Source organism: Thermobia domestica, chromosome 2, assembly GCF_964235325.1.
Source record: "Thermobia domestica chromosome 2, izTheDome1.hap1.1, whole genome shotgun sequence".
In the NCBI taxonomy this organism is placed as follows: domain Eukaryota; kingdom Metazoa; phylum Arthropoda; class Insecta; order Zygentoma; family Lepismatidae; genus Thermobia; species Thermobia domestica.
Genome location: NC_137455.1, coordinates 91,912,805 through 91,925,131, shown reverse-complemented (window position 1 = coordinate 91,925,131; position 12,327 = coordinate 91,912,805). Strand labels below are relative to the sequence as shown.

The 12,327-nt window shown below is 35.9% G+C and overlaps 1 protein-coding gene across 2 annotated transcripts in view; it reads left to right on the top strand.

Annotated features, from left to right (window-relative positions):
* Window positions 1-12,327, top strand: part of LOC145674097 (inactive dipeptidyl peptidase 10-like) — a 398,407-nt gene that overhangs the window by 319,851 nt on the left and 66,229 nt on the right. For both annotated transcript variants that reach the window (XM_081743927.1, XM_081743924.1), the window contains exons 6-7: window positions 4,756-4,964; window positions 7,163-7,329. In XM_081743927.1, coding sequence (XP_081600053.1) covers window positions 4,756-4,964; window positions 7,163-7,329 — 376 coding nt within the window. The remainder of the gene's footprint in view (window positions 1-4,755; window positions 4,965-7,162; window positions 7,330-12,327) is intronic.

The window sequence follows — 12,327 nt, the reverse complement described above, 5'->3', positions numbered from 1 at the left end:
TGTATAAATTATATTTGTCAGTAATTCTATATAATTGGACCAAAAGAATCTTGGTCAAAACGTAGTACAAAAATGTGACTTTAAAAACAATGAAATTGCTTTCAATGGTTTCCTTCATTCTTAACTTGTTTCAAGTTTTCTTTTTCTTTTTTTCCCTTAGCTTTTCGTAAATTAAACCTTGATCTACCTCAATCTGTATTTGTTGTTAGAAGCTAATATGATTGGATATACACTGATATTCATATGCGTTTATCTAGTATGTGTATATGTACACGTTATGTGTAAATGAATCTCCTGAACAGTATGTACTTGATTAACGTTGAGAGCCTCTAACAATGATTGAGAGCATGTTTAGTCATTTCCAACAGTTAATACGAGTCGGAACATTATGTAAATTTACCTGTCTCGTTGTAATACGTATACAAGTGAAGTGATTGGTTATGGTTTACTCTGTGTTTTGTTAGTATATATACTACTCATGTATGATGTCCATTATTGGTTTATGTGTTCATTATAGTTTAGTCTTGATTTCTGTCGTTCTACAAATATCGTCCCTAAACGTCCGTTGCAATGATTCATAAAAAAAGAGCAAAACAATATACTTGCTATTTTTGTGTTACAAGACAAACGAAACATTGGAAACAACTCTTTTTACGGCATACATTAAACATTAACGAGATATATGTGTATTTTCGTTCTTTTTATTTCAAGTCCTGTGCTTTTGCTTGCAAGATGCGAGTATATTGCATATTACATTTTTATTTGGCTGAATGGCTAACGCACATGCCTTTCATGAGCTTGAGCTCTGGTTTGATTCTAGATAGAAGTATAGAATTAAATCGATCATTGTTAAAACGGAATATGTTCCATTTGCACATATTCTCTTTTAGAAATAGTCGATTCAATGTTCGGTGTTGACTCGGTATCATGAGGCAATTGCAGCTATTAAACTATAATTGATACTACTTGTAGCTTCTGACAGCTCGCTGCGCGCACGTGGTGCTCAATGCTGTGTTGCCAGCTTTTGCGTCTGGTGTTGAAACATGAAATTAGTCATTGCAAGTAAATCTCAGTTTTACAAAATTAAATGACACAAAAGGGAACTAAAAAGAATTTTCTCAATAACCAGCAGGTCCGCTACTTAAGTTGACATCTGACTAAAACAATTTGCATTTGTTTATATTCTCATTGGCAACGTGTGGAAAGGGTAGAATGTTTATCATTGCAGAGCGAGAGAAATGAGCCATTACAATTCGCTGAACGTGCTGTTGCCATAGCAGCAGTTCTTCTTGTCTGATTGTTGTGATCACGTGCAGGAAGAAAAAAACAGAGGAAAGCAACTGTCTGAAGGGCCAAGTTATATCAAAGTGGGAGTGGTCCGTCCCAACGACGTTATTTCCAGACAAAAAAAAAAAAAAAACGATAAGTATACTGGTTAATCAAAGTAGTCATTGGGTGTAACCACACACTTCTCCCATCTGGAAGTCAACGATTAGATTATATGGCAAAGGAAACTTGGAGTCTGCATGTTAACAAATTCTCAATCCCACGTTGCACCACCCCGTTATCAGGGAAGGTCTTCTCTTCCAGAAGTGCTCGAGATGCCGGAATAGATAATAGTTGGTGGAAGAGACGGCAGGAAAGTACAGTTGATGAGAAATTATTTTATGCTCGTACACTGTAATGGAATATGATGATATCATGTCTTTTGAACACTTCTGGATGCTTCCAAGCAAAGTTGCAGTGCAATTTCATGGAGTTCAGCACTGTAACAGACCTCGCTGATAGTTTTCTCCTCTACGAAGAGTCATCATAACAGATAAATCCCGCCATAGATCAACATTCTTCAACAATATTTTCTAGCGGGTTTTGAAAGTCGTCCTGGCCTTTGATCTAGATCCGACGACTGTTGTAACAGGGTCATATTTTATCTAAAGTAGCAATCTGATCCAAGAAACTTTCCCGGTTATTCCTTACAATCAAAGAACTGCACACTTCCAGGTGGCGATTCTTGTTCGCCGTTGTAAACTCATGTAACTTTCATAGCTCCAACGTTTTCATCTTAACGACTTTACGAAGCTGCCGAGTGACAGTGGTAAAATGTATGCCTAACTCTTTCTGCAATGACATGAATATTTTTCCGAATGTTGACTTCCGCGGTGTTACTAAGAAGCTCATCCGAACATGATGATCTGTGCTGTTGAGATTAGCGTATCAGCAGTGACGAAAAAAGAGCGAGGCCAGAGATGCCACCGCTAGTAGCTGACTCAAATGAACAATTGCTCGTTAATCAATCCTTGACAATGGTTGGTGATGTAATACGTGACAAGTGCAAGTACAGAACAAGTACAGTTGTGAGACAAGTACAAGTACAGGATTATCTCATTGCATCATGGGAAAAATTTTCAAAGACCATTTGATGTTGTCAAGGTAGGTTCAATTTAGGTTCCTCGACAGCTGGATAAAGAAGTAGTCCTCCGTATGAGAAAACAGATTTTTATAGGATAAGAATATTGAGATGGTCCTCATCCATTCTGCTCCCACGAAGTCCTCCAGTGACCTCTTGCCGTTTTCAAAACTAAAGAATTCATTGTGAGGCAGACGTTTGGCGTCCAGAAGCGCCCTCGGAAGTGATATTTTCAAGTGTCTAGAACACACCTCCCATAATAACTTGCAGATGCTTTTGAAAAGTAAATGGTGTGTAGAGGTATACGGAGATTACGTTTAAAAGTGACGGAAAGGTCTCAACCAAGAGGCTTATATGTAAACTTCACATATTTTTGGTACGCACCTTGTGCATTACTAGTAGCATATACACTACTTAACAGTTATTTCTATATATATATATTTCTATATATATATTTACTTACTGGAAACATATACAGGAACTGAGAGGCTTGTGAAATACAAATTTGTTTTTCGCAAATAACTTGGCAAGTTTTCATGTGAAGCAACTACTTTTGTACAGGCTTACGAGTAACTTAATGATCTCTAATGTGTACTTATACTAAATTGAAGTTATACGAGTTTTCTGAAAACAAGTAATTACTAAAAATGTAAAGTAAGATGAAAGAGGAAGTAATGCAATACAAGGGACATATGGAATAGCTAGGGCTCCAAACTGGCTGGTATTTTATCAGCTGACCTGTATTTTTGTCGGACTGAACTATATTTTTCAAGGTTTAAAATAAAATGATTCTTCATATGTTCCGAGGATTATGAGCAAGAGCTGGTAATGTTATTTTTCAGAGCTGGCAACCATATGACAGCAGTTTCTATTTATGCAGTGCAGTTTGCGACCATTTTAGCACCAAGAAAGCCACATATGAGTGAAATGAAATTTACACCGCAGATTCGTTACAATCACTGACAGAAATCACAAACATAAGTATCTCTCTCACAACCATAACATTCTTCATGAACCCACACATCACATTAAATATGTACACTGCGTTCACATTCAACTTCGAACATCCTTTATAAATATATATGATCTTTGGGGAGGAATTATGGAATATCTGCAAAATGTAAAGCGTTCAATAACCTTCTCGTACAGCCACTGTTTTGCATAATAGGAGCAAATTTCGACAACAACGCGAATAATTATGAATATTGCTTTGAATGTTAATACAAGTCCTTGCAATTGGATTAACGTTGCACCTTTAATACAAATTATATTCATTAAAATTGAATAATGAAGACATGTTTGTAGAACAATCTGGCATCTCTACAATTAAAATTTTCTCACTGCAATAATTTGACAGTTCTAAGAGAAAATCTTCATGTTCATGATGTCATGCGTGGTGTTTACAAAAGTTTCGACGATCACTGTAATAATGCAACATAAAACAGAGCATATATGCTGCTACTTCAAACCCTCTACCTTATTCCATAATCATCTTAGTTTCTCTACAGGAATTCCTATGATACATGATTTGTTTTATATTTGGCTTCTATTTCTTTAAATTCTACGGTATATCTATAAACTACGTACGATATGATGACGTGCATGTAGTTAATTTATTTATTGCATAGTAATGTTGTTTTCTTGCACTAAACAATGTCTTATCAACAAAAAGAAACAGAATATTTCCATAGTTTGCATGGACAGACCATCAATAGTCAAATGAAAATATACTTCAAGAAATATTTCTAGCTGTGACTAAAATTAGTATAGAACTCCCTCATGGCTAAGCAGTTAGTGCATGCGCCTTTGGCATTGGAGATCCGGGTTCGATTCCCGGCGGGAGCTCATGTGGTTTTGATTCCACGTTAATCAATAGGTCCACGTCTCATATAGCCTCATTACTGAAAGGAACGTTAAACTCAAAATTAAATCAACTCAAAATTGTATAGCATGCAGTTGTATGCAGCTATTCATATGTCCATAAAAGTCTCATAATTCGTACAGATATGTTTTAGTTTGTAAGATTACACGAAATATCAAGACCAGTTCAAAACTGGCTTAGCTTCACTAATATTTAAACTTTAAAAATAATAAATACGAATATGTATGGATTTATTTTAAGACCTGGATAATTGCATGGAATTTCAGGGATATGCATAGTTAATATACAAAATAATAATAATTAATAATAGCCTATAATAACATTTATGAGTGTCAAATTTCTCACTCCTGCATACTAGTGAATGGAGTCTAGTTATGTCTTTGCATGTGAGTTTTGAGGGCTCAAATAATATGTATTCCTAATGCATAGAATGTAATTAAATATATTTGTTTAATTTGTTTTGCAGGGAAGTATCCTCCCTTATGCCACTTCCTCATACGAAAGAACAGCCATACCTTCAGTTGGCTATGTGGTCACCAACAGGTAACGCCATTGCATTTGTCTACGAGAATGATATCTACTACAAACCAGATGGCCAAACACAAATCTATCGGGTGACGAAGACAGGAGAGCCGGGGGTAATATTTAATGGAATTCCTGATTGGCTCTATGAAGGTAAATATAATGTTTATTCCGACTAATGTTGAAAATATATTTTCTTTATCCATTGATGTGGTTTAAATATCAAGTATTTTTACGCTGTTGTGCTACATTTAAATAAAACAGCCTCACAATTCTCGAAGCAGCTGGTCCTGGACACAGATGTATTGTAATGAAACCAAACGCGTCTCTATTTCAAAGTGACCAATAAACCAAAACGGTATTATGGCCATATATGAAAAATATATATATAAAACGAAGAATAAATCAATCATCTCCGAGTTCGTGTGTAAACAATATAATAAAATATTAAAATATAAATTATTGCACCTTATTCTCGCTTATTTTACGACCGAAGGAGGATAATAGACTGTAAGAGGAATATAAGGTAAATAAACTGATATTTATTAAAATAATGTGAAACCGGTCCAGAGTCGTAGAACCTTTCCTGAAAGACATCACAACACATTATTGATGATTTTCAAGATTTCAAGTTAAAATTTCCACCACACTGTTTCTTTCTCGTCTTCTTCATGCGCGGCGTGGATGCGCCCATCTAGCGTCATTTATTTACCGATATAGTTCAAATTACTAATTTTCCACTCAAAGTTCGTAGTGTTATGCACGACGTTACAGAATGGATGTTCAACAGCATTTTTTAAAGAGTTCAATACACGGTATGAGTAACGTGAGATGTAGGGAAAGTCTTACAGATAGTTTTGAAAATGTGACAAGTATTTGTTAAGTGGTGCTGAACTGAGTACCATTGTACCAACTTTTTCACAAAAGGGGCTGAAAATGCCAGCGTGGTGCCAATGGGCGGATAAATGACAAAAAGGGCTGAATTTGGTACAATTGTACCAAGTGTGGCAACACTGATGGAGAGTTTTTGTGAATGCTTATTGAACCTCTGGGTTCACAGACCATAGAGATAGTTAGTTAATATCAATGTTACTAATAAACGTAACATCCAGCAGTGCCAATTTCTGTATAACTTTGGGGTATTCGTGTAGGTATGCGTGTTTCTTTGTTGAATATCCAAGAAAATATATCCAGATTCTGGGTTGCTCAAGGAAACTTTAGGGAGGGGGTGGTCTCCCTTCCGCAAGGTCGGTGCCATGATTACATGGGCAATAATATTGGCTTTACGAGAGCACACAAGATTCGTGAATTATATAATGCGGAGTTGAATTGTTGTCGGATTTCACATCAACTCTAGGTGCATGTTTGATAGAATTTTGGCACTGAAAAGGGGCGTAAAACAAGAACCAAACAAAAAGTAAAATTGAATAAGCGTAATTAAACATTAGTGTATTGCAAACCATATCCATTTTCTTGAAACTTTAAGAGTGGAGTACTTTTCCTATACTTCTGTTTCATTACTATAAAGTTCGTTGGTCAACTCTATACTAACACGGGAGGGTCCCACGAGTTGTCGGTGAAATCTGATTGTCACATAGCACATCTTATAGAGCATCATGAGAAATGAACATGAGCAAAATTTAGGCTGCTATGGACCAGATGATTAGGAGCTACGGGGTTTCAAAATTTGAATATCCACAACATTATATCATGGATCTATGTACGTTTAAAGTAAATATCTTGAAAACCGTTAAAGCAATCAAACCAAAAGTTGCACAATCAAATGAGAACAAAACGCCTTATCGAAAACCACGAACAGTTGCCATAAGTGAAGCAGTGTTGCCAACTCAGCATATTTTTCTTCTTACTGCGTATTACTTTATACAGTAAAAGTGCGTCAATTTGTTAACTTACACATCACGTAAACAAAACGGTATATTCATGGGCTCATTGGTGAATGAGAACTCCTTTGATGTACTGTGTAAGACTTAATTGTATCTTTGTGAAATACAATTGAATAAAACGTAACAACGTTTTGGGTATCCAAACTATCGAATTGATCATTAAAAAAATGTAGAGCCTGGCAAAGTGAACATACAAGTAGAATATATATTATTCTCTATGACAAATGATACATGGCCTCATCAATCACTAATGAACCTGAATTAATTATTTTGAAAAATAAAGAATTTTTATGAAAAATCAGAAAATGCCTTTCGCTAAACTTCGATTTCATTACGCACAAGTATAAGACGTCTGCTATCTACCCCTTTCATATCTATAAACTAGAAACTGAGGTCCTTAGGTTACTACTAATTGCAATCTCATTAACTTTTTTTTATCTTTTTCAGAAGAGATTCTCAACAGCAACAGTGCGATGTGGTTTTCTAAAGATTCATCATTCCTGTTATTTGCTTCATTTAATGACAGCCGAGTGGGAGAGCTTAAGTACCCGTGGTATGGGAAATTAGGCACAAGAAAGATCTATCCGGAAATTAAGACATTACGTTATCCAAAGGTAAGTGCATGGATATATTTATTTCGTGTATCATATGGATGAAGTTTCCTATCTATGGAAAATTATTTAATTTTTTGTTTCTAACGTTAAGCCAGTCTTTAAATATACTATAGTCAGTATTTATTGAGTATCGGATAAACGGACCCATCAGTTACTTTCGTCGTTCACTGATTTGCCTAAAAAATCAAGGATACTAGAGGCCTATTCTATACTAGGGTAGCAAATCACGATATATATACATTTGTACAGGTAAGCGAATTTAAAATGTATGAATCAAATCAATATGAAAATTCCTAAAACATGTTATGTCGCTTTTCGCCAATTTTCTGCTTTTCGCTCTATTAGCTGGCCATACTGAGGTCTATATGCTCCAAGAAGTTGATAATGGTTTAATTAAGATGTCCCTATTTATCAGTGTATTTGTTGTCACTAGTGAACTGAAGCTATTATGTTAAATCATGAGTTTGAAATTTGCTCCCTTGTACGTACAAATGTACATATTTTGTTTTGCCACCTTTCTATAGAATATCGTAAGAGTTCAGTCGAGCTTATCCAATCTGGATGAAACTTGGCCTGCTGATATATCTTAACCAACTATACAAGTGTGTTAAACATTATGATTTGAAGCCTCAGTTCTCGAATTATGGGATATACAATTTAAGGTTTGGACTTAGTCACATTTTTGCAAACAAATAAACAAAAAATCAATCGATCGAAAAAATCAATCTATCACCATGCCAAGTTTTATCCGATCTGAATGAAACTTGGAATGGTGATAGATCTTGATCCGCTTAATAAGTGCATAAAATATCATTATGTGCAAGCGTTTGGTTTCGGAGTTACGTGCCACTAAATATAGGGTGTTGACTTCATGAAGTGTTGCAAAGTAATTATAATAAAAATAAGCTTTTAAAAAACTAATGACGGACACCTTTTCTCCGCACTAGGGAAACTTACACTAGCACTATATTTCGACAATATTAACAGTAATAGAAACGAATTTTGAAAAGGAAGTTTAGTTTAATTTTACCGTCTCGTCATACCACTCTGAAAGCGAGGCTAAAGATATGTCATGAAAAGCGTAATCAGGATAATACGTCAGACCATAAGAACCAACATTTCTTGATTACAATGTGTGAAAGATAAAATAAACTAACACTACCATTCTTATTTTTCATATGATTCTGCATCCAAAGTAATAACTTTTCGTCTCCTCTATTCACGCTTCTGAGTTGTAAAGATAAATATCAAACTAGTTTGTATCATAATTCACTCTGGAAAGACAATATTATGTTGTAACATACTTCAAACTTGTGAGATATTTGCAAAACTATCCTGCTCCCTTGTTCTTTTAAGATTTAAGAACAATTAATTGAACATACAGAATGAGAAACGGGAAAATAAAAGATCGCATAAATTTAATAGGAACGTTTGTCAACTGCTTAATATCTCCAGTGATTTATTGCTTTTGGGAATTACAGAGAATATTCCAAGAAAATTAAATTTAGTCTTGAGTTCATGTAAAATCACTAAACGAGCTCTTTTGAGCTTGCGCTGGGAATTAACTTTTGCCTAAAGATGATTCACCAGTATAGCCCGACACCCCTTACTTTGTCATTTTCTGTCCCTTTCACCCAAAATCTCGTAGTAGTGTAGATGTGAAGATACCGAGTAATACACATACATTTGAAAGACGTAAAATTTTGGCTTTAGTTATGGAAAAACTTTGAAACGAAATCAAAGAAATGAAGTTTTCTCACTTAACGTGCCACGACTATGATCTGCAGACTAAAGGAAAACGGAATAAAATTGAAGGATTATTAAATAAATTGTTGGAATGAAAATGTTAGAGAAAGCGGGAGAACCGACGGACATATTGTTGTCCAACACAAACTCACCTAGCCCTCGGATCGAACCAGGTTGAGTATTTAAAAATCGTAACAATACTATGATCAACATAAATTAATACTTTACACCAGTGGTGGGCAAATGGCAGTCTTCAATTATGTTTTATCCGGCCGACGAATAAAAATGTGGATTTCAGTCTTGTCCCATATTCTTAGGGTTTCATCTGAAATGAAAGTTGACTTCCAAATTCTTTACCAAAAAAAGAGAAAGAATACTCATTGCACTCAATAAAAGCAATGCCTGCTCTTCTATTGTACATTAGACATTTTTGTTTTAATATTTCGGTAATTATAATATAGCTAGATAGTTATTATCAACGACCTTTAATAATAATAATAATAATAATAATAATAATAATAATAATAATAATAATAATAATAATAATAATAATAATAATATAGATATAGATATATCGCAAATATTGAGAAACTAAGGACGGAAGTAACGTAACCGCATCTATGAACATTAATTAATTTATGTTCAAATTTTGAACAAATTCTGATCCAGTGTAAATTGTCGATGAACGACTGTTAAAATCATATTTTATTCTGTATACTGTTCAGTTGGCCGACTTAGTACAACCTCGCAGTCGTAATCGAAGTCGGATCGTAAGTCATCCGCTAACTGTATTTCCTAAGTTGCTATCGTCGTATATTAATTTTATTTATAATTTGCTTGGCTCCCAAATTTAGCACACACAAAAATTTAGCAATGAATCTAATCTTTTATTCTATTTATAGAAAGAAAAGGAAACATCCTCTTGCCCTATCTAATTTCCCGGGGTACTTATCCCCCCGCCCGTCTTAATTTTCTGTAATTCAAAAATTTACCGGGGCCGCGGTGGCTCAGTGGTAGAGCGTTCACCTCTGGTGCTTGGGGTCCCGGGTTCGATCCCAGCCCCCGCCAAGTGAACTTTGTGGTGGACAAACACCGTGTGCGTGGGTTTTCTCGGGGTTCTCCCGTTTCCTCCCACTTTTTTCATTCCACCATTTCATTCATCACTCATCATCACCGTCTCCTTTAGCCTAACCGGCATAACCGTGGGACGTAAAACTCAAAGATTTCATTTCATTTCATTTTCAAAAATTTACCTTTCTTAATATTACACACGAGCTTGTAACAGTTGAGCCCTTTTGTTATGATCCAGCTAACCCTTGGAATATATATAGGACCTCTTAGTTCATGTAAAACTGGCATAAATAAAAGAAAGTACAACCAGCTCGATTTCAAAACTGAAATAACATAATTAACATGATGGAACGAACTAAACATGCAATAACTTGAAGAAATCAAAAGAACGTTACTGACACTGAACATGCAACGTGGACCAGATGCATGCATTGTCTATCATGTAACACGACTGCAGTAACAAATGCACAATACCCCAAAAGAAACAAAAAAACTTGAGCCTAATGCACAATCTAGCACAATAACACGAATAATTACCTTTGTTGTTTTGCATGTTCACAGCTTGAAACAACCATAAAACATTAGAGTGCTGTTGTTGAGTTTTTACTTAAAAACCTGGCCACATTGCATGTTCCACTCATGTCCATTTGCAACGATTAGATGTGATCTCTTTCTTACTGTCTAACAGATAAAAGTTTTTGAATTCCTTTTTTTAAAGTAAAAACGTGGTAGTAACAACTTTGCGGTTATCAAGATAGAACTTTCTCCAAAGTTCTTCTTATCAGTATAAGGTTTCTTCTTCTGTTTCGAAGTTGAAGAAAAAGATTATGTTCCAGTTGTAAATGTACTCTTTATCTTGGCTTAATCTGATATGCCGAAGCAATTGCGTGAACTACTTGTATTAAGGTTAGTGGTGGGGTGCAGAGTAGAAGCGAGAGAAAGATGTTCCTAGTTTCAGGAGAGCATAAGGCTGAAAGGAGCAGTTGAAGTTTAAGACTATTTATTCATTTCACCTGAACTGATAGGCGATCGAAATAAACTTTGTTCCCACTACTCTCTCTCTCTCGGGGTCGTCTGACTACTTTCCCACTTGAGCTCCTTCGTGGCCAAGCAGTTAGCGTACGCGTCTTTGGCGTAGGAGACCCGCGTTCGATTCCCGGCGGGAGCTCATGTGTTTCGGATTCCAAATTAGTCAGTAGGTCCCATCTCATATAGCCTCGCTGCCGAAAGGGGCGTTAAATTAGAAATCAACTCAACTCAACTACTTTCCCCACTAGTAAATGAAAAAATCAAATCTTTGAGTTTTACGTCCCACGATTGTGTCGGGTAGGCTAAAGAAGACGGTGATGACAAGAAATGAATGGAATGAAGAAAGTGGGAGGAAACGACGAACCCCGAAGAAACCCAAGGACACGGTATTTGTCCACCACAAAGTTCACTTGGCGCGAACTGCGATCGAATTTCCCACTTGTGTGTTGCCAACGTTTCTTACGAATTTTGTACATAAAGTCCTGTCCCAGAATTCTTCTCCTGTTAGACCTTTCTCCTTGAAGACATTCTTAATCATATCCATCCATTTCCTTCTCATCTTCCTCTAACTTTCACTGTCCCGGGTTCGATTCCCAGTGGGGACACTCAATCGAAACGTTTAAAAGCCTGTTTCCAACCAGCCATCTTGAGTGCGATTTTCGTAGCCGAGATGATACGTAACATAAAGTTCCCCTACCGCTTCCTTCCTTTTCCAATTCTTCGTGTCGTGTGATAGCCGATGGACGTCATCTCTTAGACATGACGAGCTTTAAAAGACCAATAAGACCCACAAATATAATTCCTAATAATAAATGTTCCTTCTTACCATCCTCTTCCATTGCCATCATTCTTCTGACCACCTAACAATACTGGTCAAAAGTGTAAGACCACCTGGGACTTAGGAGAAACACACTCCTGTGGACTCTCGAAAGCTTCGTGTAACCTATTTTATCGCTCGTTGGATTACCAACAACGAGCGTACACTTCCATTGAGTGACAATATGAACACACAAGGGCGTATACTGGCCGTCGTAAACACTTTTCAAAATACAGTTAATTTTGGATTTTTTAAACGTTAATATATCAACAAGCTATAAAGAACTACAGAACATTTACAACTTATCTTTGAAAATTTATGTCACTGGATTGTCC